General features: G+C 44.6%; 1 protein-coding gene across 1 annotated transcript; it reads right to left on the reverse strand.

The window, feature by feature from the left end:
• Nucleotides 1-1,114: 1,114 nt before the first annotated feature.
• On the reverse strand, nucleotides 1,115-20,149 carry enpp1 (ectonucleotide pyrophosphatase/phosphodiesterase 1). Its single transcript, XM_085937979.1, has 23 exons — nucleotides 19,771-20,149; nucleotides 16,827-16,893; nucleotides 15,512-15,578; nucleotides 14,281-14,378; nucleotides 14,122-14,201; nucleotides 7,560-7,679; nucleotides 7,373-7,482; nucleotides 7,216-7,281; nucleotides 7,043-7,115; nucleotides 6,543-6,651; nucleotides 6,282-6,413; nucleotides 6,164-6,195; nucleotides 5,906-6,033; nucleotides 5,736-5,805; nucleotides 5,349-5,436; nucleotides 5,063-5,250; nucleotides 4,952-4,985; nucleotides 4,305-4,465; nucleotides 2,928-3,048; nucleotides 2,426-2,500; nucleotides 1,924-2,056; nucleotides 1,714-1,858; nucleotides 1,115-1,632 (listed from the first exon to the last, which is right to left on the reverse strand). Exons 1-23 carry the CDS (start codon nucleotides 19,888-19,890, stop codon nucleotides 1,480-1,482), a joined length of 2,370 nt encoding a protein of 789 aa, XP_085794105.1. The 5' UTR covers nucleotides 19,891-20,149; the 3' UTR covers nucleotides 1,115-1,479.
• Nucleotides 20,150-26,529: the final 6,380 nt, after the last annotated feature.

A 26,529-nucleotide genomic window follows, 5' to 3' on the forward strand; every position in this document is an offset into this window, starting at 1 on the left:
GAAGAGAGCTCCATAAATAGGACTGGCCGTGCGTAAAAGCCATCTCCGAGCCCCATCCACCGTCCCCAGACAGCCACCCGGCCGAGCGCCGGCCCCCGACTTCCATCCACGGAGGTGAAAAAGAGCTCCCGTCGAGAAAGACCGGGCGTGCGTAAAAGCCATAATAGTTTTTCAAACCTTCTGTGTCACTCAAAATTATTAAATCCTTCAAACTCTTCGTCCTCCGTGTCACTTACAAACAAAGCCGCTAATGATGCCGGTAGTACGTGGGGCCCTTCGTCATCTTCGTCATCCCGTGATCGAATCCTTTGCCTTTTATGTAAACAACCGCCGCGCGGCACGGGTGACGTCACTTGCAGTTCAAATGACAGTAATCCCTTGCTACATCGCGGTTCGTTTATCGCGGTTTCACTACATCGCGGATTTTTGAATTTTCAAAATTTGTGAAAAAAATCACATACGTATAAGTCGCTACTGAGTATATATCACGTTAGCATACCGTATCGTTTAGCCTGTTGTTGCTGGTTCATGTCTGTTTTTGGTGTTGGATTTTGACAAATAAATTTGCCCCAAAAGTGCGACTTATACTCCGGTGCGACTTATATATGTTTATTTCACTTTATTGTGCATTTTATGGCTGGTGGGACTTATATTCCGGAGCGACTTATCGTCCAAAAATTACGGTATGTTTTTTTTCACTTTATTGTGCATTTTATGGCTGGTGCGATTTATACTCTGGAGCGACAGATAGTCAGAAAATTACGGTAAGTAAGTAAGTAAGTAAGTAAGTGAGTGAGTGAGTGAGTGAGTGAGTGAGTGAGTGAGTAAGTAAGTAACTAATTAAGTCAATAAATAAATAAATAAAATCTGACATTGGTTAAGTCTTCCTTGCCAGTAGTTGGTGCTCCACAAGAACACTTGTGTTCTATAAAAACTTTATAAAAGTTATTTAGTGTCACAAATATATTCATTTACATTCAATGAAAATAAAACATGGGGACGGCGCCACAGAGTGGACAAATGGCACAAGACGATCAGTGAACTTAATTGCACATGCACATGCACTGATACAGTCTTCACATTTTTTGTAACAGAAATTGGGTAGGAGCATGGCTTCTAGAAAGTAATATTTTTATTATTTAATATCAAGTTCACCTTTGGAACTATCTACACTACGGAAATAATTTTCTGTGATTTTTTTTCTTGAGATGCATGGGGGGGGGGGGGGTCTTCTCAACTATGAACGCACATTTCAGCAAAATTATTTGGATTTGTTTCAGTCCGTCTTCAGCTCTGGTTTTCAGAAGCAAAATAAAAGTCATTCAATGACACAAGGAACAAGATCTACAACCAGGGTATGGTGTTCAGTATTTACAACAATCATTTTAAATGCCATAATCCCAGATTTTTTAAATGAACGAGGCACCAAGTGAAGCCTGAGCCCTTGTTTTTTTTCATCTGATCTACAGTTAATGGAGTTCAAACACTATGTAAAAACGTCTTGAGCTGTAGCGTCTCTTCAACAGACAACCTATCGTGGTAAAAACTTAGGCCAGTCAGCAGTTCCACATCACGGACGCGAGCCGCGTGCAGCTGGATCCATTCCTCCATCCATCTTAAATCTGAGGAGGTCTACAAATCAGCGGGAAGGTGACCAATTTTAGAGGAGGAGCCAGCGAAGCGTCTTAATCACGTGTCGGTGGCATTACTCACGGAGCAGGTGTCGGTGTATTCCGCTCTGTGTGGGAGGATGAAGGACTTGACCATGAGAGGACCATTGCAGTTCCCAGAATCAAAGTTAGAATTTTGACAACTGGTCAGGATCACGAAAAAATGCGTTGGCATCGTGGCCTCATTTCTGGAGAAATATAAGATCATGTCAATCCAGTACATTATTACACAGCCAATTCGTGATGGATTTACGGTGCAAGGCTCTTGAAGGCGTCAACTTTTCCATCATAATCTTCATCAAATATTGGACCACTCATGACCTTGACTCCATTCATCTGCTTTGAATACTTTGGAAGCATGACACCATGGAAGTACTCCCAAACCTCTGATGGAAGACAAAATGCACACAAAAAAATATATTTTATGTACAACGCTCATCATGTAGGATCTGACATGCAGGATTCCAGCCACTTGAGGGCAGCATCTGCCACAGTGAGGCCCCAAATAGTCAAAGTCCTCCTGCAGGGAGGGAGTGAGTCAATTTTCCATTGTGGTGGGTGATCCCAAAGAAAACATTTGCCTTTCTGATGTGTTCATCACACAGCAGACATTTCAACAAAAGCATCTTGGGTGGAGAAAAAAAAAAAAACAGCAGAAGACTTGAAAGACCAAATTAAAAAGAAAAACAATCCTGATATTACCATTCACGTTTAAAAACTGCCAACAGATTTGTTTGCAGATGCAAATATCTCACTTTTAAATTCAGGGAACATTGGCACCATGTTGCTGGAGATGAGTGAGTCTGCTGCTCCTTTTTTGATATTCAGGTCTTTTGGGAAAAAAAAGAAGCAAGAGATGCAAAAAATACGTAAGCAATACACATGACAGTGAACAATTCAACAATCGTGCTACAATATTGCTTTGGCGCATGTTAATCATGCCAAGGAAACCTTAAGTGATTGAAGCAGCTTCATTTAGCCAAAATTAGTCCTTTGCCGCTATCACTCAATTTCTCACAGATTTTGCAGCTTTTGGTCTTAATTTGGATGTGAGTGCTAACTGGAGCCAAGCGAGGATTCAATGAGAATGCAAAGAATGCACATTGGATTTCACGTAGGCTTTAGCATGGTCATTCTTAACTGATGATGTGTCGCCGTGGTTACTGTTCAGTTTCTATTTACACGATAATGCAGTTCTGAAAGATGTCAGCTTCAATTCATGGGATAAAGAGCTGTGACCATCATGCTCACACTCACAGGGGGGGTAGAGCAGGCCCTGGGTGTTGTCGTTGGCGCACATCTGGCTGGTGGCTGCTGGTATGCGGACGTCTTTGCGAATACACGCCTCGAAATTTGGGTCCAGGTGCATCGCACTGACCTGAAAAAGCAAATGGGTCAGGAGTCAGGCGGAGTTTCAGGACAGCGGTTCACAGCACCGAGGGCGTTGCTGAAGCTCGCTTGGCTCGACTGTGTGTCATTCAGGGCATTGCACTCTTTCTGTTTGCTGTCCAATTGTTACATTTATCATCTCAACCCACAGTTGTACAAGTTGATTGCTTTGCTGGCCTTTTCCTATAATTTTTCATGCACAACAGTTTAGCAACAACAATGAGCTATTCAAGTATGCAAGCCATGACACTATGACGACAGAATCGCAAGCCAGTATCCCATCAAAATGATTCCAAGGGATTATTTTCCACTCAAATGACCACACATTTGGCTTTTAGGCTGTCAGAATTCAACTAATCTCTCCCTAGACATCAGATAAATATTACCACCACTTAATTTGACTCTTGCCTAGAATAGAAAACAACTGCGAGTTGGCTTACTTTGTACTGCAGAAGCAAACAAGAGGCAATGAGGCTCAAAATATCTCACGGAGTGAGCGTCAACGCGACCGACGTGCGGTATCTGAAGATACTCAAGAAGGCTTCGTGTCATTACTACGTGGGTGGTTTGTTTAATGTCGAAGCTCGCTTTTAGAGAGCCTGCACAGATACTCGCTGAGGGGGGTTAGAACTTTGGGGGTCACGCTCACTGGGGTTCGAAACAACATTACAAGCTCATACAAAGTAGACATGGAAGTGACAAGACCACTAAACTCTACTAAAATGCAGAGGTGATCAAATATTTTACGAAGCTGTTAAGTAACAAAATCGTAGAAACGTTCATTTATAATAGTTAAAAAAAAAAAAAAGCTCATATATTATACGGGCTCATTACTCATCGGAAAACGCTTCGGAATCAGAAGACCAATTTCAAAAAGTCGTTTTGACTTGTTTCTTATGGAGTTTTTTTTCCGATGGCAAATATTTGGCTGCTAGCCAGACTTACAAAAATCATGAAATCTGAATCTGGTGTGATTTTTGTTATGACTCATTTTTTGACAACAACGACTAATGTAGTGTGGTGCATTTGTATACTGTAAATACTGAATGAATTGGAAAAAAAAATCTATTCTCTGCCTGAGATCACTGTTTACACACAATGAGAACCCTAGTTGTGCCAACATGGAGATCACTCAGAACATCTTAGGCCAGATATTCAAAAAGGTCAAGTCGAACCCTCATTGAGTCCTCTTCCAAACCCACATCACTAACTAGCCGAGGCTATGTTTAGGGATGAAAGACTCACCAGTTTTGGGATGTTATACGCCACCCAGAGAGCCATGTGACGGTCTTGGCTGTAGCCTGTGATGTAGGTGGACTGGTGAAGTAGACAAAAAGTTGCATCCGCTTGGACAACACTTGGCACACCGAAGGGATGGTGGAGGCGACGTAACCTAGATTTGACGACTATGAAATGGCAAACATTAAACCTTGAATTATTTCAATTAGCTTCATTATGTCTTCTGAATGATATTCGTAGATTATTTTGTTCTTGAATCGCTTCGACATTGTTCCTTGACACCAATGACTTTTGGTGCTTTTACAGCAAATAAGTGAGTTTTTCAGCATATTACTACAAAATGTTTCAACTACAACAGCCACCTTTATTCACTCACGCACACACACAAATCTTGGGGTTTGGATTACAAAATGCAATGACAAAATAGTTCCTCAAAATGAAAAAAAAAAAAAGTTAACTGCAGGTGTTGGCTCACATTCATTTGGAAAATCATTATTATTATACTGTTGCCACAAAGCTGAACTACTCCAATAAAATGCCTAAAAATACAACCCATGCTGGCACTCAAACTATGAATACACTCCATGCGTGCAAACCACACGAATGAGTTCTCCTTTCAACAAAAATAAATACATAAAAAAAAAGACACTCACTGGCATTTGGAATCATGCTTTCCGTTTCTTCACCCTGGTAATAAAGTTGAGAAATATTTCACGGTGTAAATGGCATAATAACAGCGTTGATTGGAAGGAAACAAAACTTACGTGGGTGCCTTCTTTGAGTGGGTTGCATGAGCAGTTTAGGTTGACAAGTGGGTCGGGGTCAGCGGCCTCACAGGGCGTGTCGTGGGAGAGCTGCGCAGGGTGAACAGGGAAGTGGACGGGATCCCAGAGGAGGTGATTCAGACTTCCGTGTGTACCGTTGTTTGGAGCGGGAGGGATGTCGAGAAGATCTGTGTGTGTGTGTGTGTGTGGGGGGGGGGGGGGAGTTTACGATAATTTCAAATATCTCAACAAAGCTCGAAACAATTTTTAAAACCGTGTCACTTACCACACATGAGATTATACAATTCAATGTTTTCAAAGGGAGCCACAACTGTGCTGTTTTGAAATCCTGGACCGTAACCAATGAAGATTGCCTGGAAAGAACATACGTCTTTGAAGTTGAAGCTCATGCCGTTAGTCGTAAATCTAACTAAGGACTATCTTGAGTCTGTGAGGTCCTATTCAAATGGAAAAAAAAAATAACCAGGGGATTCCAGTTCCAGGAAAGTCAATGTAAGGATGTGGAACCCCGCCAAAATATTGCATCCTGAAATCCTATCTGACTGATGTCTTCTCATTTATCAACATCAGTGGCCTTGACTTAAACTTGCTAAATCTCATATGCTTCTTTTAAACAGGATGCAAAGTGACTAACATCCAGCTTTTGTCTCACCTGCATGTTAGTGAAAAGGTTATCGGAGCCATGGAAACCACCCGAGCAGTACTTGATTTCCTTGCGGTCTCTGCGCACAATAAAATAAAATTTTAAAAAAGCATCATTGAGAACAGTCATACATTTATTTTATGTTTAATCCGAACGAATTGAATTGAATGATGACTTACAGCGCTGCCTGCCAGCCTTCCTTCATGTACAGGTGTCCTCTCTCAATCCTCACATTGTTGGCAAAATGAAAGCGCTTGGGGAGGTTCTCTTTAAGGTACGCCCTCATTGGCTGCGCGGGAGTCCTGCACTTGAAAACAAACACAGAGCAGGCAGGATCAATACATGGCCGGCTCGTTTGACAGTGAGCCAAGCTAGCAGATAATCGTTCCATCCCCTTGTATCAATACAATAAGTCACGTTTGGAATTCTCTGCATACCGACAGGTTCTTCACCAGGCCCTCATAGTCGACTGTAGAAAAAACCCAAAAAGGGGGCAGTGAGGAAAATGTCAGGGTTCCCGTTGGAAGGACGGAAAGTCGGTTGTTAGGAGCTCACAGGAAAAGAAGTCGTCTGGCAGCCGGATGGGTCTAATACGAGCGGCCGCGCCTTGTACGACCGTGAAGTTATCTGTGTCGTTCAGGTAGGTTGACACAAATGCTGCTCTTTCACATGTTGCTTCTTCCATGCCTGAAAAACACGCACATAGTTCTGTTTATAATACATAATCCATCCACAAGTTAGGTTTTCATAGTCATTCATTCATTCTGGTTGCTCACCTTGTGAATCCAAGGGAAGCCACGCTTATTCTTAACTCACCGTGATCCGATACGATGATTAGGTTGACGCAGTGAAGCAAATTCCTGTGCATCAAACCGTCCATTAACATCCCCATAATCCGGTCCACATTCTTCAGGGCCTCAATGACCTGGAGAACAAATTGTTACATTTCATAGATTAATCGACAATAATTGGTTCATAAGAGTAATGGAGAAAAATGGGTTTTGGAATACACTTTAATATTTATATTCATATTTATTAATATTTTAATATTTTATTAATATGTTTTATCCAATTATTCGATTAATCTAATTGATAGAATGTATAATTGGTTAATAACTAACAATTAATATTTATATTCATATTTATTAGTATTTTATTAAGATTTCTTATCCAATTATTCAATTAATCTAATTGATCTATAGTTACAAATATGCTTTGGATAATTCCAAAGCCGCTTGATAGGTTAGAGGTCAGGGCTCCTGCATCATTCCTTTTCTGACTTTACGTTTCTGTAACCTGTTGAGATAATGCTTTACTTGGTTGCTTTCTGGTCCATAGCGATGCCCGGATGAGTCAGGCTCCTCCAGGTACAAAGTGTAAAAGTCAGGTCTAAAGAAAACAAGTAAATAAAAAAGTATAAGAAATAAATAAGATCACATTCGTTCTCACTGAAGATAGCCTGATGGGATTGTACAAAAAAGAAAAATACCGTTCTCCTTGTGCTAAATCCAGCCACTCAAAAAGCGTCAACACTCTGGACTCAAAAGTGGTGCTTCTATGCAGAGAAATCAGCACAAGAAAATTTAGTTTGACTCGAGTCAAGTCACATGATCGGTGCCTCATTGTATAAACAGTGTCACTCTTACCTATTATAGATTTTGTAGAAATCTGGAAACGTGCCATGGATGGCCACATCTGAACTGGGCCAGAAGAAAGTTCCTGCTTTCAATTTGTGCTTCATGGCAGTGATCCAGATCTGGAGATCAAAGCAAGGAATACAGATGAGATGAAGACAAATACATAAAAACATGATGGCTGCAGACTTTTACTTACTGGCTCTCCTTGGTACCATTTAGAGTTGAATTTCTCCTCAGTTTTCAAGCTGAAGAATAAATTCTGGTTTACGTCGTACATTTTGTTGTCAACTATCCCGTGGGACTCTGGGTAAAGGCCCTGTAGCAAGGAAATAATAGTTGTCGAGAACTCGCTTCAACATATATTATTGTTACTTAAAGATAGTCTTAGATAATAGCCAAGTAGGCAAAGAGGATGCAGATTTTGAATAGAACACGTTTCACAACCCTCGATAATTACGCAACAAATGAACAACCAACAGAGTAACAACAGTTGCCTTGAAGAAAAACTATGAGAGGTTGTAGAATTAATCCCGTTCTTGTCCATACCTGCATATGAAGTGGAAGTCTACACAGGTAAGTATTCAACATGTTCTGATAAAGGAAAGTAAGCTCTCAAGGTTAATAATCGCTCCCTATATTAAAACAAGTCAATACTTACATGTAGAACCTCTAAGTGTCAAAGTGCAAGATTAAGGGTGTATTTAGACCTGACTGTTTGGTCTGCTTTAAACGGACCAAGGTTCGATTGGAACACTGGTCCGGCCCTTTTGTGTAGGTGTGAATACACGCAAACAAATCCTGGTGCAGATTAAAGAAACGGACAGAGATGTACTTTTTCCAAGTGGTCTTGGTTCGCTTCCAAATGAACTCTGGTGTGGTTCACTTCAGAACCGAAGTTTGTGGCTCACGCATATCTCCCCAAAAAAGGATTCAGAAGGAAAAGCTTTTTTTTTTTTTTCATGTTGTTTTTTGTATATTTTATAGTATTTTTGTTATGAGATCCTTTTTGGTGTTCCTGACTTTTGTTTGAGCTCTCGTAGGGTAATCGTTTTGTGTTCATGTGATTTAAGTCGACTTTAATTCATTTGACTCTACAAACAGCGAAGATCTGCACCAACAGCACAAATATGCAGCGCGTAGGACTTGGATGTTTTCCTCCATTTGCGGGTTTGCGCTCTGTGTGCTGCCCTCGTCATTGCTGTCCAATGGGAGCACAAATCGTCATAAGCGTGGATGTGTATACAGTAATCCCTCGTTTATCGTGGATAATTGGTTCCAAGACCACCAGAAATAGGTAAAAATCCGTGATGTAGAGAAAATATCCATAAAACTTTTATTGTATTTGTATTTTTGAGAAACATTATTTCAATAAATTGGACAATAAAAAAAAAAAAACAAGAGTAAACTAACAAATTCCTGGGTTTTCACCTTAACAACAAACTTGACTGATCACACCCACGCCCTGTACAAGAAGGGCCAGAGTCGCCTCCACCTGCTGAGAAGACTGAGGTCCTTTGGTGTGTGCATGGCTCTCCTCAGGACCTTCTATGACTCTGTGGTGGCCTCAGCCATCCTCTACACTGTGGTCTGCTGGGGTGGGGGCAGTACAGACCGGGACAGGGGGAGACTAAATAAGATGGTCAGGAGAGCGAGCTCTGTCCTGGGCTGTCCCCTGGACTCCATTTAGGTTGTGGGTGAGAGAAGGACGTTAATTAAGCTGAAATCCATCATGGACAACACCTCTCACCCCCTCCATGACATTGTGCGGTCCCTGAGCAGCTCCTTTCAATTCAGAATTGAATGACTACAGACCTGTCGCTCTGACATCTGTGGTCATGAAATCTTTCGAGAGGTTAGTGCTGAACCACCTGAAGCATGTCACGGGTCCCCTGCTTGACCCCCTCCAGTTTGCCTACCGGGCACACAGGTCGGTGGATGATGCGATCAACATGGGACTGCACTACATCCTGCACCACCTGGACATCGCAGGAACGTATGCCAGGATCCTGTTTGTGTATTTCAGCTCGGCGTTCAACACCATCGCTCCTGACATCCTCCAACAGAAGCTCATCCAGCTCGCGGTGCCTGCCTCCACTTGTCATTGGATCACCAGCTTCCTGACCAACAGGAGACAGCGTGTGAGGCTGGGGAGCATGTCACTGGTGTGAGTACCACCAGTACTGGCGCCCCCCAGGGGTGCGTCCTCTCCCCACTGCTCTTCTCTCTCTACACCAACGATTTCTCCTCAGGTGACTCTCCTGTGAAGCTCCTGAAGTATGCAGATGACACGACTCTCATCGGACTGATCTGGGACGGTGATGAGACTGCGTACAGACAGGGGGTGGAGCGGCTGGTCCACTGGTGCAGCCAAAATCACCTGGAGCTGAACCCGCTCAAGATCGTGGAGATGACAGTGGATTTCAGGCGAGATCCTTCACCACTTTCACCCCTCACTATCCGCAGTAATACCATACTCTCCTCAGACACCTTCAAGTTCCTGGGTACCACAATCTCACGAGACCTGAAATGGACCAGCCACATAGACTCTGTCCGGAAGAAGGCCCAGCAGAGGCTGTACTTCCTGAGACTGCTCAAGAAGTTCAACCTGCTGCGGGAGCTGCTGAAGACCTTCTACACCGCCATCATCCAATCTGTCCTCTGCACCTCCATCACTGTCTGCTTTGGATCGGCCTCCAAACAAGACAAGCACAGACTGCAACGGACAATCAGGACTGCAGAAAAGATCATTGGAATCAACCTCCCATCTATCCAAGACTTGTACCTGTCCAGGACCAGAAAACGCGCAAGCAACATCTCTACGGACCCTTCTCACCCAAGTTACAGTCTGTTTGAACTACTACCCTCCGGACGGCAGACACAGAAACAGCTTCTTCCCCCAGGCTGTTGCTCTGATGAACTCATACCAATCTTAGAGTCTCAGAGTCATTGCTGTGCAATAACATCCTGCTCTCCACACCCTTTTGGATTGTCTACACTGTTTGCACTATGTGTCTTCTCTGCATCCATTGCAGCCTGGTCATCCTGGAAGAGGGACCCTGCCATCTGTGGTCTCTTCTCAAGGTTTCTCACTTCCCCTAGTCGGAAATTTGAGTTTTTCCTTGCCCTCATGGGAGTTTAAGACCAGGGGATGGCTGAGAATATTGTCATTGTATTGTCATTTGTCATTTTCACATGTCCTGAGTGTTGTTAGTCACCTAAATGTTGAAGAGAGACTGTGATGTAACAAAGTCAAATTCCTTGTTTGGCACGCTCAAACATGGCGAATAAATTCTTCTTGAAATTCTTCTTGAATTTTTAGCCAGACTATTACACCCAAGGTGTCGGAAGGAAAGATTCCGCAGGTCCTTTATTCCCACTGCTGTTCAGACTCTACAACATGCCTGATAAAATTGTGTTTCGTCTCTACCGCTACTAGTGGCACTTGTCTTTGTCCTTGTCTGTTATTTATCCTTTTTTAAATTTGCCACTTGTATTCTTGCACTCTTGTACGCTGCTGTGACAAGTAAATTTCCCCGCTGTGGGATGAATAAAGTTTTATCATCGTCATCATTATCATAAATATATTGTTACAATATTTGCGCAAGAATTTTATGAACCTTTATTGTAGTTTTATACACTTCATTGTTTTTTTTAAACACTTTTTTTGTATTTTGAAACACTTGTAAATTTTTTAAAGTCAAACTGACTGGCATTCTTATTTATTTACATAAATAAGAAAATAAATACGAGCAAATATATTGTTACAATAACACACAAGACTTTTATTAACCTTTTTTGAAGTGTAAACGTGTCTGGCGCCTCTCTGCTCTTGCCTGCTGACCGACTGACGCGCCACCGCGGCCCATCGCGAGCGCATCCGCACAAGACTTTTGTAATTTCATATTTAAACACTTTATTGTATTTTTAAACATTTTAAAGTCGGTGACAAAGGGCAGCCTTGGCGGAGTCCAACCCTCACTGGGAACGAATCCGACTTACTGCCGGAAATGTGGACCAAACTCTGGCATCGGTGATACAGGGACCGAACCGCCCTTATCAGTTGGCTCGGCACCCCGTACTCCCGAAGCACCCCCCAGAGAACCTCCCGAGGGACACGGTCGAACGCCTTCTCCAAGTCCACAAAACACATGTGGACTGGTTGGGCGAACTCCCATGCACCCTCGAGGATCCTGCCGAGGGTGTAGAGCTGGTCCACTGTTCCACGGCCAGGACGAAAGCCACACTGCTCCTCCTGAATCCAAGGTTCGACCTCCCGACGGATCCTCCTCTCCAGCACCCCTGAATAGACCTTACCAGGGAGGCTGAGGAGTGTGATTCCCCTGTAATTGGAACACACCCTCCGGTCCCCCTTCTTAAAGAGGGGAACCACCACCCCAGTCTGCCAATCCAGAGGCACTGTCCCCGATGTCCACGCAATGCTGTAGAGGCGTGTCAGCCATGACAGCCCCACAACATCCAGAGCCTTTAAGAACTCCGGGCGGATCTCATCCACCCCCGGGGCCTTGCCACCGAGGAGTTTTTTGACTACCTCAGTGACTTCGACCTCCGAGATTGGAGAGTCCGCCTCAGAGTCCCCAGGCCCTGCTTCCACAATGGAAGGCGTGTCGGTGGAATTGAGGAGGTCTTCGAAGTATTCCCCCCACCGACTCACGACATCCCGAGTCGAGGTCAGCAGCACACCATCTCCACTGTAAACAGTGTTGACCGTGCACTGCTTCCCCCTCCTGAGACGCCGGATGGTGGACCAGAATTTCCTCGAAGCCGTCCGGAAGTCATTCTCCATGGCCTCGCCAAACTCCTCCCACGCCCGAGTTTTTGCCTCAGCAACCGCCGAAGCCGCGTTCCGCTTGGCCATCCGGTACCTGTCAGCTGCCTCCGGAGTCCCGCAGGCCAAAAAGGCCCTATAGGACTCCTTCTTCAGCTTGACAGCATCCCTTACCGCCGGTGTCCACCACCGGGTTCGGGGATTGCCGCCACGACAGGCACCAACAACCTTACGGCCACAGCTCCGGTCGGCTGCCTCAACAATGGAGGCGCGGAACAAGGTCCACTCGGACTCAATGTCCCCCGCCTCCCTCGGGACGTGGAAAAAGCTCTGCCGGAGGTGGGAGTTGAAGCTCTTCCTGACAGGGGATTCTGACAGACGTTCCCAGCAGACCCTCACAGAGCGTTTGGGCCTGCCAGGTCGGACCGGCATCTTCCCCCACCATCGGAGCCAACCCACCACCAGGTGGTGATCAGTTGACAGCTCCGCCCCTCTCTTCACCCGAGTGTCCAAAACATGCGGCCGCAAATCTGATGACACGACTACAAGGTCGATCAACGAACTGCGGCCTAGGGTGTCCTGGTGCCAAGTCCACACATGGACACCCTTATGCTTGAACATGGTGTTCATTATAGAAAATCCGTGTCGAGCACAGAATTCCAATAATAGAACACCGCTCGGGTTCAGATTCTGTTCATAATTTTTATGGACAGAATTTCTAGGCGCAGCCGAGGCGTTGAGGGGGTCCGGTTTGGGGACCTCAGCATCGCGTCTCTGCTTTTTGCAGATGACGTGGTGCTGTTGGCTTCATCAGTCCGTGATCTCCAGCTCTCACTGGAGCGGTTCGCAGCCGAGTGTGAAGCGGTCAGGATGAGGGTCAGCACCTCCAAATCCGAGTCCATGGTCCTCGGTCGGAAAAGGGTGGAATGCCCTCTCCGGATCGGGGATGAGATCCTACCCGAAGTGGAGGAGTTCAAGTATCTTGGGGTCTTGTTCACGAGTGAGGGCAGGATGGAGCGCGAGATCGACAGGCGGATCGGTGCAGCGTCGGCAGTAATGCGGACTCTGTACCGGTCCGTCGTGGTGAAGAGAGAGCTGAGTCAAAAGGCAAAGCTCTCGATTTACCGGTCGATCTACGCTCCTACCCTCACCTATGGTCATGAGCTATGGGTCGTGACCGAAAGAACGAGATCCAGGATACAAGCGGCTGAAATGAGTTTCCTCCGCAGGGTGTCCGGGCTCTCCCTTAGAGATAGGGTGAGAAGCTCGGTCATCCGGGAGAGACTCTGAGTAGAGCCGCTGCTCCTCCACGTTGAGAGGAGCCAGATGAGGTGGCTCGGGCATCTCATCAGGATGCCTCCTGGACGCCTCCCTGGGGAGGTGTTCCGGGCATGTCCCACCGGTAGGAGACCCCGGGGTCGACCCAGGACGCGCTGGAGAGACTACGTCTCTCGGCTGGCCTGGGAACGCCTTGGGATCCCCCGGGATGAGCTGGAGGAAGTGGCTGGGGAGAGGGAGGTCTGGGAGTCCCTCCTAAAGCTGCTGCCCCCGCGACCCAACCCCGGATAAGCGGAAGAAGATGAAGATGAACATTTTAAAGTGTAAATGTGTCATGGCTCCGCTCCGCTCTTGCGATGCTGACCTGATACTGTACTTCACTTGCAAAATGGACAGTCTAAATAGGAACCGCACCAAACGAAAAAAATTAAGTCCACTCTTGGTCCGGACTAAAGGACTTTTCTGGTCTGAATAGACCCTAAGTATCTAATACTGTACAAATTTGATTCCATAATGCATTCATTATTGCAGCACTGAAATCAAATGACTCCAGATTAGGAAATGCAGAACTCAAGTGACATTTAAACTTGTTTTTATCACGGGACACATCATAGTTAGAGTTGCCATCATGCAGGCGGTTAGAACAGTGAGTAAAAAGAATAGGAATAAAATATGAGCTGCAACAAATACTCACAGTGACAATTGAGTAGTGGTTTGGGAATGTCTTTGTCGGATACACTGGCCTCATATGTGACGTGGTTGTACCCAAAGTTCCTGCAACACAGCGTTTGACCTCATCAAGACATTTCCAGAACCACAAGACGCCACAGAAATGCAAGTTTGGGCCACTTACGTAACTTGCTGATGACGGGCAGATGGCCGACGTGATCTTTTAGATACTTGGCCCGGAAACCATCTAAAGACACCAGGATGAGGGGCGGCCTGGTGAAACTGAGCAAGAGGCAGCAAGACTGATAAGGATTTAAACATGAAAAGATTTTCTGTGAGGCTCAGTCAAATTCCTGTGGAATCACAGCTTAATGTTGCTTCGTTGATGGGCTGAGTATAAAAACATAAGACAGACTCGACTTTCCGTTGCATATTAAATTATGTGTATAAACAAAACTTCCATTTGCTCCCATTAGAGTTTGATTTTTAAGATTTGCTAACACACTTCTAGCCAACAAAGTGAGAAAAGCACATCTGGTGCAAGAAAGTGACAACAGGCTGTTTTGCATAATGTTGCTTCAAGATGCCAAAACACACAGATGCACAACAGAAGGAAGAAAAAAACCAACAACCTTATATTCGTTTTTCCATGTTGCAATGAGCCCTGAGTCATTTGACAAAGTTTCCACAGAGACAGACAAAAAAATAAAAAACTTCCAAAACCGAAGGTCACTTTTTCAGAAGACAGAACATCCAGGCAGCGACTAACAATTTGCTTTTGTTTTCCGGAGCCACAAGCTGAGAACAGTCTGCTGACAACAATGGTCGCCACTCACTCACCATACATGTGGGTGTCACCAGTCAATGGTTATTATTATTTACAGAACAACAACATGACTAAACTACTTTAGATAAGAATAAGGAGTCTGGTGTGATCTAAAAGCAACAAGCTCAAATTGGAAAACAGCAGTGCCTTGCGATACATGTTTAGTTTGTTCTGTGACTATAAACATAACTCAAAACAATAAATACTGTAAGGTATTTACCAATTTTTTTTCCATTGAAATGAATGGAAATGCCAGAAAAACAGTTTGGTGTTATGATTAATTTGGCAGCTCCATCTGGTGCCATGCAGACATTATATTGTCTTTCTACCTGTGTTGCTGCACCTTTGAGTGAACTTCAACTGTGAGTAGCATTAAACAGCTTGGGGCCTGTTTTTTTTTTTTTTAACTTTATTTTATTTTTTTTGTTTGAAAACCTGCCTGCCAACCTATGACTTATTGTGAAGTGAGTTGAATTTACTGCCAACATATCTGGAGAAACTCGTGAGGTCACTTGTATCTCAAGGCAACAATGTGTTATGTAAATTGATGGATATAGGTATATATTAAATTACAAAATCAAAGTGCTACCTTGGTGGACACTGTGGCTGCTCACTTCCCACAGGAACGTCCATCTGCAGCCAGTTCACACCATTGTCTGGGAAAAAGAAGGGTTACACTAAATTCCAGCAAATCGATGCAACGTCCAAGAACTCAATTTTAACTGTAAACGTAAAGAGTTGTAAATCAATACCAAATCTATTCAGTTGACCTTTTATGGCATTTTTATCTTATCTATTGATTTGTTGTTATTAAACAGGAAAACTCTTTATGTAGAAAATCTTTATCATTACTGCCAACAAGTGTTAATATATTGCGCAACCACTCCTGGGCTGATTTCTTTTTTTTTTTTTACTGACCTTTGCTTGAGAGCTCTAGCTCCTTTGCTCACTTATATCAATGAGGATGTTTTATGAGAGTCGGACAAGATCCAAGAAAGATGCACTCTTGCCAAAATAAGACTGTGGTGAAGTCAAATTTGTTCCATATGCTTTCCACGCAACACCAAATGTGGAAATATAGAGTCAGTAAATACATATGGCTCGGGTGGTGCCGCAAGAGAAGACGCCCCACCCAGCCAGGACGATGACAGCTGCAAACAGCTGAGCTCAGTGAGGCTCGTGTGGACACGCGTCAGGAGATTTGGATCTGAGCCTTTTAGACAAGAGTTCTTCTCGAACCAAAACACGGTAAAACTGCCACGATCTAATTTGGAAATGTTTACGACACACTGCCACATAGTGACAAATGTCTGAACTGTCTGCTATGGTAATGGGATGCTCCCTTTTGTGGTGCACAATGGGTTTTGTTAAACAAGGGGACTTTCTAGGACATGAGTGTCAAACTCATTTTTGTCGTGGGCCACATTGTTATCATAGTTTCCCTCGTAGGGCCATTATGACTGTCAATGTGTTCTATATACATACAGTATAGGCTACACAACAAACTGATGAATAACTAGTTTTGAAATCAGGGACTAGTAAATACTGTTGAAATCATTTAAAAAGATGAATGGTAATATAAATTGCCAGCAATATCTGTCTTTAAAAAGTGAAGACAATTTTTAATTTTAGTAAAGACACAAAGTCGATGCAAGATTTGTCTTTGCGGGCTACATAAAATTATGTGACGGGCCTTGAGTTTGACACCTATGTTCTAGGAGAAAGACAGAACCCCAAAATGTTCGTCCCATTTCTAATTTGAACAGCACATCGCATGTTTCAGATTCCTGGCATTGATTGTAACCCATGCAAGAGGTAATTTTTTGAAACACACTCAAAAAAGAGGTCACAGACGTGTCATAAAGTGGAAATTATCTTGAGTTTTGACCAATGTACAAACCTACCGTCAGCAGGACGTTGGTACGCCAATATCAGTGCAAGGAGGAGGATGAATAAGCAGACAAAGACAACCTGCAAGAGAAAAAAAACCCCCTTGGATTCAGACACAAAATGGAGATTAGTTGAATCTTGGGCCCTATTATCATAGACCACCTTATTTACTCTAGATTTGTCTTCACTGAGTATTTAATGTCGTCATCGAAACCAACATTCAAGAAAAAAAAAAAAGTTATTTAACTTAGAGTTTCTAATCAATGTGCTCTTTTCCCACAAACAAGTTTCGCTTTTGGTCTCCTGTAATCTTTCTTAGATGGCTGGCTGCAAGTGGGGGTGGGGCTTTATAATTACAGGGGATTTTCACAGATCAGTTTATAGAGTCAGGGAGTGTTCAGTTGATAGTCTTTGAGAATAAATCAGCCACTAGAGAACTATTTTGAGCTAGCTGGAATTCCGTGATAGGTATGAAAATATGCTGCGGTCACGCTGTCTTGTCTGCGTGGTGCGAGTTTTACAGCTGTATAGTGTATAATGAAGAGCATGAGGTGGCTCCTCGGGAATGCCCTTTAGTCCTCTTTGTGGTCTGGCAAAGTAAACAGGCTGCCTACCACATTTTTCAGGTCGGAGGGATTAAATTGTCAAAGTGGGCAGTTGGAAAGACACAGACATTGATCTAAAGAAACAATATGAGCTTATTTTAGTTTGAAAGTCATTGCATTGCTATGAAAAGGACAAGTGAGACATTTTGAAGTCAACATATTGAGCTCCTCCTACGTACCACTCTGAGGTAAAAACAAATACCGTAATTTTCGGACTATAAGTCGCGTTTTTTTTCCATAGTTTGGGTGGGGGGGGCGACTTATACTCAGGAGCGACTTATATGCGTTTTTTTTCTAAAATCAATCAATCAATCAATCAAGTCAAGTTTATATAGCCCTAAATCACAAGCAGTCTCAAAGGGCTCTGTCCTCTGCATTTAACCCATCCCCATGTGATTTTGATCCATCCCCTGGGGGAGAGGGGAGCAGTGAGCAGCAGCGGCGCCGCGCTCGGGAATCATTTTTGGTGATCTAACCCCCCAATTCCAACCCTTAAATGCTGAGTGCCAAGCAGGGAGGCAATGGGTTCCATTTTTATAGTCTTTGGTATGACCCGGCCGGGGTTTGAACCCACAACCTTCCAGTCTCAGGGCGGACACTCTACTACTAGGCCACTGAGCTGGTAAAAGATTTACTTGATCATTAACACATTACTTACTAGTACAGTTGATCACCTCACATATTATTTTTAATACACTGAAAAAACGAAGAAAGCAATTCACACTTTAAAGGACAATATTCAAGTTCATGAAACAAATAAACAAAACAAAAAAAAAACTGAAAAAGAAATATAGTTATTTTCACACTAAACTGAACGAGGGTGATTTAAATTTCACCATTGGCCGTGACGCAACAACTGGGAGGGGAAAGCGCTGTTTTTTTGAGTTTTTAAAAAGCACAGGTCTGGTGAAGAGAATTTAGTGTGGTGATGTAAAAAACAAAAAAAAACAAAAAAAAAATACAGTAGGGGCAGCAATGCAATTTAGGATGCAAGCTCTGCTTGTGATGGACAGCATGCAAGCACACATCATCACACTAAAATAGTCCGAAAATTACGGTAGTCAACATGTGGTTATAATATGAAAAGTTTGTACAAGCTAGCGGAACAGAGAAGAAAAAAATGATTTCTTACAACCGTTATGTTAGCCTACTTTTGATACGAGACTTCAAATATTTGATTTTTGCAAGCTCAATGCAGTTTAACAAGGACCAATGTTAGAATCACAAACAGATTCATAGTGGCTATTACGTACTTGAGGAAGGAGCACATTGAAGTCTGAAGTTTGCGCATACATGTCTCCGATTAAAACTGTCCGGTGCCATTTTGTTGCATTTGGCTTGGGAAACATTGCAAATGTGAAGAAAATGTAGAATGCACAATTTAACATACTATTTGAATTACATTGGCAGATTGTATACAGTCAAAGCCAGCAATGTAGAGTTGCTCTCTAAAACATAAACAAGACTGTGTTTACAATACAAACGGTTTATCCAAAACCTTGCTTGCCTTCCAGATTTAGCCTGCCTACAAATATTTATGTTAGCTTCATTCCAGTAAGAGTAAACAAATGCTGCTATTTATAAAAGCTCCAAAGATGAAAATCAAATGTTGAAATGTAAAACTCCGTCAGACAAGATTACAAGTGTGGTCTATTGTGTTTCCTGTTTTTCACTGCAGACACACAAAAAGTCATTAAAAAGGCTTTCTTTCACTTGAAACTTTACTCTGGTATTCTGACCTGCCTTTCACCAGCAGCTGGAAAAAGACCCTCACCACTCACCCACACAAGCTCCTTTGACCCTTTCCAGCAGAGGGGGAGGGGGCACTCCTGTCTGCTCGGCTCTGTCTCTTGGCATCGGGGTGAAAACATTTGGTTTCCATGTTCACACACTCACACAGTTTAAACCATGGTGACAAACATGTTTGTTTTTGCAGCCATAATGATGACATTTTGCAAGCTGTAGTCTTTTTCATTCAAAATTAGCATGATGCACGTTTGGAAGACTTTTGGATGGTTTTTAGACATGGCACTAGAAAACACAATCGCTACAAATAGCCCAAGCCAACAAACCCTCCCAAACAAGGTCTTGGATGGGGATCATCAATGACGTCATTACAATTAACGCTCCTGGTTCACTCTCCTCCATGCTGCTGCTGTCCTAATAGGACCCGACCTCAGTGTATCAACACCTCAACCACAATTGACTTCAAACTCTTTGAAAAAGTAAATAGTGAGGATATTCCAATAGTGAATATTCCAATTTTAAATATACACCGGTGCGTAAAAGTACATTTTCAAAGAAGGCAGTGCAAAGAGGAATGCCCAGTGCGCGTGTAGTGTGCAAAACATACCCCACAGATAATCTTACAACGCCTGCTTTTCCTCTGGGGCGTCTGCCTCTGACTTTCCGGTTCCGTCGTGACAAACGGGGACGCTGTCTGGTCCTCTCCCTGCTTGTACGATCCTTCCATGGCGCTCGGCTGTTCAACACACAGTCGCGCTCCAAACCGAGTGGCAGACAGACTTACCAGTGTGTGTCCAAAAAGGATGTTTAAAAAAAGTCAATGCGGATGTGGCCCCGCCTTATAATTGTTTTGACGAATGCAAACCTTTTCTGTGTTTTGGGGAGACACGCAATGTGGAAAGTTCCACTATTTGTACGGTGGATAAGAAAAGCGTGTTGTCAGGCAAAAAGTCGCCTTAATTTGTAGTTTCAAACCTGTGCATTTCTTTTGCTCGCACGACCAGCTGACATGACCTAAAGGATATTTGAGGCTTGGTCGCCATCTTGCGGTTATACAGGAGTACTGCGACCCGTTGATTCCAGATGTAATAATTCCAAGGTCAAATCTCGTTTTAATGTTGCATTACATTACATACATACCTTTGTGGAAAAGGTCATTTGCTCCAGGCGTGCGTGATAAAAGATTTTTATCTAATGGTCAATAAAAACGCTTTTCATTTTTATAATACCCTGGTCATCTGCTCTGTTGTTGTCACAATGCGTGTGTGTGCGCGTGCGTGCGTGCGTTGGAGGAGACCCACCACTGTTTAGCGTGTACATAAGTAGTGTTCCCCTCACAGCTGTCAACTAGCCATATGACATGTGGATGCTACACATACTCCACTTACTATTTTGTGTCGTGCTCTTCCCACAAAAATGTTGCCTCTTCTGCTTCATATTATCAACATCTGAGAAAAACAAATTATGAAAGCTTGAGTCATTAAAGATGATTAGTGGACCCTGACTGAGCCCTGACTTTTAAATAATGCACTTGCAAGAGCAGCCGATAGGTCTGCTGAACGAATTCATCAGCTGACTGTTATAGTCAGCTCCCCTGCATTCCCATGAGGTTCAGTGTAGTCACTCGTAAATCTGCAATGAATTATTGAATCGACGTGTCACAATTCTCAGCATGCTGTATTGAAAGCTTCTGTCAGTTTTGGATTGAGACCTGTCGGATGTCGCTTCTATTTGCTTCTGTTGTTGTCTTCAAATAATCATTTCCATACAAACTTTTTTACAACCATAACATAAATCTAAATTTGCCTGTGGAAGAATCTGTGATGATTCGCCAAGCCAGGCCAAGTCGCTTTTGGATAGGGATAGTAATCTGGTAATGCCCTCCAGATATAAAGCTGCAATAAAACTATATGAGTCTGCTAATATATTAAACATTATTTTATACACAGTCTGGTCTCGAGCAGCTGATAGTTGTTAAACTCTGGTCTAGTAATTCTAAAGTTCCCGAAGGCAGTGGTAACAGTATCGATTTTGCCTTTCCAATTATTATTATTTTTTTAAACGCAAGTTCCTTTACAGGCGGCTCGGTAGCGCACTGGTTAGCACGTCCACCTCACAATTAGGAGGGTGCCGGTTCAATTCCACCTCCGACCCTCCCTGTGTGGAGTTTGCATGTTCTCCCCGAGCCCGCGTGGGTTTCCTCTGGTCACTCCGGTTTCCTCCTACAACCCCAAAACATGCTTGACTGGCCGATTGAGTGCTCTAAATTGCCCTGAGGTGTGAGTGCATGTGTGGATGGTTGTTTGTCTCTATGTGCCCTGCGATTTGCTGGCAACCGGTTCAGGGTGTCCCCCACCTACTGCCCGATGACTGCTGGGATAGGCTCCAGCACGCCCGCGACCCCCGTGGGGACAAAGTGGTACAGAAAATGGATGGATGGAAATTCCTTTACTAAAGTACAGAGCGTTGCAAGTATAAACATTCCTGAAAATCAGAGTGCTCAGCATGCCGCCATGTCCACGCGAGCGGGACACCCACATGCGGGCTGGAGGATTCCAAGATCTCTTAACAAATGTATACATGCTGTTTAAAATTGTAAATGTATCCATGCAGGAGTTATGGGCTGTGCCTGTGGTTCCAAACACACAATGAGCAGATATATGATGTCTCATGAGGCCTGCCAGCTCACAGTAATCCACTTTTTTTTTTTAAACCAGGCTACTCTGTTCTGTTTGGAAAAAGGCTCATGCAGTGACTCCGATAACCCAGACTATTGCTGCTGATGTGACAATCAACACCGAAGTGTATATAAAAATCCCCCAGACATACTATCTTATACTCTGAAGGTCCTTCTCTCCATTCTGCAGCATCCTCATTACAACTTAGCTTCACCTCCGTTGAAAAATATTTCCATAATCTCCATCTCCTTCTTAATACTAAGAAAACCAAATGCATAATTTTCAACCGGTCTCGTGCTCCCAACAATGCCCCTAAAATATTTTGTGCAGATGGCACTGAATTCGAGTTTGTAAACTGTTACAAATATCTTCATACTCCAGGCTGTCAGGATCCTGAACTCTCTCTCCCCTACACCCTCGGTGTCCTGCATAATGTCCTGTACTTTTGCGCTATATTCTGGCTGTCTGCTGTATGCACACTTGCTCCATTTTGCTCCTATTAATCATCTATTTATTTATCTATTATTTATTTATTTAGGTTATTTGGTTATTACTTATTCATCACTCTTATCTATTCGTTGTTTGTGCCTTCTTGTTTTTACTCTTTGTGCTATTTGCTTGTATGTATTGTGTAATGTGTCTAGTCACCGTGGGATGGTGGGAAACGTAATTTTGATCTCTTTGTGTGTCTTAACATGTGAAGAAATTGACAATAAAGCAGGCTTTGACTTTGACTTTAACTCCATACCCGACAACTTCACCATTGGTTTCACCTCATTTACAAATCCATACTCGGGATGTCACGTCCCTATCTCTCCTCCTTCCTGCACCGTCATCATTGTTCCCGCAATCTAAGGTCCAGTAATCTTATTAAATTCACCATACACAAGGTACGTACAGTTTTCGGTCGAAACGCCTTCCATTTCTCTGCAGTTTATGACTGGAATACTTTGCAAAATACCCTTAAATTTACTGTCATCACATCATTTACAGTTTTCAAACAAAAATTGCAACAAGTTTTAACCGACTCTTGCAGCTGGGTAGTTTAAATATGTTGTTATATTGTACAGTTTTATTGTTCTTGGTTGTTGTTCTTTATTTTGATTTTGTATTTATATAACCTTGTTTTATGTATTGATTTATTTTTTAGCACTCTATTCCCATCCCCCTCAAAGTACCATTGTTCTTTGGGTCAGGTTGCAGTTGTAAATAAGAACTTGGTCTTAATTGTTTGCCTGGGTAAATAAAGGTTAAATAATAAAAAAAGGACCCCCATCCATCCATCCATCCATCCATCCATCCATCCATCCATCCATCCATCCATCCATCCATCCATCCATCCATCCATCCATCCATCCATCCATCCATCCATCCATCCATCCATCCATCCATCCATCCGTCTTCTTCCGCTTATCCGGGGTCGGGTCACGGGGGCAGCAGCTTTAGGAGGGACTCCCAGACTTCCCTATCCCCAGCCACTTCAACCAGCTCATCCCGGGGGATCCCAAGGCGTTCCCAGGCCAGCCGAGAGACATAGTCTCTCCAGCGCGGCCTGGGTCATCCCCGGGGTCTCCTACCAGGGGGACATGCCCGGAACACCTTCCCAGGGAGGCGTCCAGAAGGCATCCTGATGAGATGCCCGAGCCACCTCATCTAGCTCCTCTCCATGTGGAGGAGCAGCGGCTCTACTCCGAGTCTCTCCCGGATGACCGAGCTCCTCACCCTATCTCCAAGGGAGAGCCCGGACACCCTGCGGAGGAAACTCATTTCGGCCGCTTGTATCCTGGATCTCGATCTTTCGGTCACGACCCATAGCTCGTGATCATAGGTGAGGGTAGGAGCATAGATCGACCGATAAATTGAGAGGTTTGCCTTTTGGCTCAGCTCTCTCTTCACCACGACGGACCGATGCAGAGTCATTACTGCCGACGCTGCACCGATCCGCCTGTCGATCTCGCGCTACATCCTGCCCTCACTCGTGAACAAGACCACAAGATACTTGAACTCCTCCACTTGGGGCAGGATCTCATCCCCGATCCGGAGAGGGCATTCCGACCGAGGACCATGGACTCGGATTTGGAGGTGCTGAGCCTCATCCCGACCGCTTCTCACTTGGCTGCGAACCGCTCCAGTGAGAGCTGGAGAATCACGGCCTGAAGAAGCCAACAGCACCACCTCTCCTGCAAAAAGCAGAGACGCAATGCTGAGGTCCCCAAACCGGACCCCCTCAACGCCTCGGCTGCGCCTAGAAATTCTGTCCATAAAAATTATGAACAGAATCGGTAACAAAGGGCAGCCTTGCCGAAGTCCAACCCTCACTGGGAATGAACCCGACTTACTGCTGGAAATGCGGACCAAACTCTGGCATCGGTGATACAGGGACCGAAACGCCCTTATCAGTTGGCTCGGCACCCCGTACTCCCGATGCACCTTCCACAGAATCTCCCAAGGGACACGGTCGAACGCCTTCTCCAAGTCCACAAAACACATGTGGACTGGTTGGGCGAACTCCCATGCACCCTCGAGGATCCTGCCGAGGGTGTGGAGCTGGTCCACTGTTTCATGGCCAGGACGAAAGACACACTGCTCCTCCTGAATCCGAGGTTCGACCTCCCGACGGACCCTCCTCTCCAGCACCTCCAAATAGACCTTACCAGGCAGGCTGAGGAAAGAAGTCATTCTCCATGGCCTCACCAAACTCCTCCCACGACCGGGTTTTTGCCTCAGCAACCGCCGAAGCCGCGTTCCGCTTAGCCATCCGGTACCTGTCAGCTGCCTCCGGAGTACTGCAGGCCAAAACGGCCTGATAGGACTCCTTCTTCAGCTTGACGGCATCCCTTACCGTCGGTGTCCACCAGCGGGTTCGGGGATTGCCGCCACGACAGGCCCCAACGACCTTACGGCCATAGCTCCGGTCGACTGCCTCAACAATGGAGGCGCGGAACATGGTCCACTTGGACTCAATGTTCCCCGCCTCCCCCGGGACGTGGGAAAAGCTCTGCCGGAGGTGTGAGTTGAAGCTCTTCCTGACAGGGGATTCTGCCAGACGTTCCCAGCAGACCCTCACAGAGCGTTTGGGTCTGCCAGGCATCTTCCCCCACCATCAGAGCCAACCCACCACCAGGTGGTGATCAGTTGCCAGCTCCGCCCCTCTCTTCACTCGAGTGTCCAAAACATGTGGCCGCAAATCCGATGACACGACTACAAAGTCGATCATCAAACCGCGGCCTAGGGTGTCCTGGTGCCAAGTGCACACCTGGACATCCTTATGCTTGAACATGGTCAAAAGTCAAAGTCAAAGTCAAAGTCTGCTTTATTGTCAATTTCTTCACGTTAAGACACACAAAGAAATCGAAATTACGTTTCCCACCGTCCCACGGTGACTAGACACATTACACAACACATACAAGCAAATACCACAAAGAGTAAAAACGAATAGACAAGGGCGATGAATAAGAAATAAGCAAATAACCCACGTTATGTTATGTTATGTTATGTTATGTTATGTTATGTTATGTTATGTTCATTATAGAACATTGAGCAAAGAAGTCCAACAATAGAACACGGCTCGGGTTCAGATTGGGGGGGGGGCGTTCCTCCCAATCACACCCTTCCAGGTCTCTCTGTCATTGCCCACGTGAGCATTGAAGTCACCCAGTAGAACGATGGAGTCCCCAGAAGGAGCGCTCTCCACCACCTCCTCCAGGGACTCCAAGAAGGGTGGGTAATCTGAGCTGCCATTTGGTGCATAGACACAAACTACAGTCAGAACCTGTCCCCCCACCTGAAGGCAGAGGGAGGCTACCTTCTCGTTCACCGGGGTGAACCCCAATGTACAGGCGCCCAGCCGGGGGGCAATAAGTATGCCCACACCTGCTTGACGCCTCTCACCATGGGCAACTCCAGAGTGGAAGAGAGTCCATCCCCTCTCCAGAGGGCTTGTACCAGAGCCAAAACTATGTGTGGAGGCAAGTCCACTATGTCTAGTCGGAACCTTTCTGCCTCACACACCAGCTCGGGCTCCTTTCCAGCCAGAGAGGTGACATTTCATGTCCCTAGAGGCAGCCTCTGCAGCCGGGGATCGGACCGCCAAGGTTCTCCCCGCCTTTGGCCGCCGCCCAGCTCACTTTGGACTCCTTGGACCCCCAAGGAGTGCAACAGACAGGTGACAATTTTTTTTTTTTTAAAGCAGTTTTGCATTGGGACATTTTCCAAGTTAATTGATGCCTCATAGCCAGTCAATAATAAAAAATAAATTTCAATATTTATAAAGTACCTCATTAGCACTGCATGAACAATGTTTATATTTATGGATTTGGAATGATGAACTATTAATCAATTTATGTGTTAAAAGTTTAATTCAGGAGAATTAAATGAGTTCATTTCATGCATGAGGTTTTTTTTTGGGAGGGGGGGGGGGTTGTGCCCTTCGGTGAGCCACATGCTCGACTTTTCAAGCATTCCAAATGAGCTCCATGATTATCTGCCACAGTGCAGGTGTACCTCGCTCATCGGGGTGACAATAAACAAGGCTAATAAGCAGAATTAGCTGGAATTGGATGAATGTTAGCCACCAATAATTATCAACTAACAACAAGAGTAGCCACACAGTTATGAAGGCAGGGCAAAAGAGTCTTTAATTGAATGTCAGCAGGAAGCTGCGGGCGATGTGGAAGCTGAAGGGCAGG

Source organism: Syngnathus leptorhynchus, chromosome 18 (genome assembly GCF_054491065.1).
Source record: "Syngnathus leptorhynchus isolate UIUO chromosome 18, UIUO_Slep, whole genome shotgun sequence".
In the NCBI taxonomy this organism is placed as follows: domain Eukaryota; kingdom Metazoa; phylum Chordata; class Actinopteri; order Syngnathiformes; family Syngnathidae; genus Syngnathus; species Syngnathus leptorhynchus.

What these genes read in the sequence shown, in the direction of transcription:
- enpp1 (XM_085937979.1), bottom strand. Translation starts at nt 19,890, where the DNA reads ATGGAAGGATCGTACAAGCAGGGAGAGGACCAGACAGCGTCCCCGTTT. An exon ending in TTCTACAAAATCTATAATAG is followed by an intron (nt 7,282 to 7,372) that starts GTAAGAGTGACA and finishes TTCTCTGCATAG; the next exon opens with AAGCACCACTTTTGAGTCCA. An exon ending in ATTGTATAATCTCATGTGTG is followed by an intron (nt 5,251 to 5,348) that starts GTAAGTGACACG and finishes ACACACACACAG; the next exon opens with ATCTTCTCGACATCCCTCCC.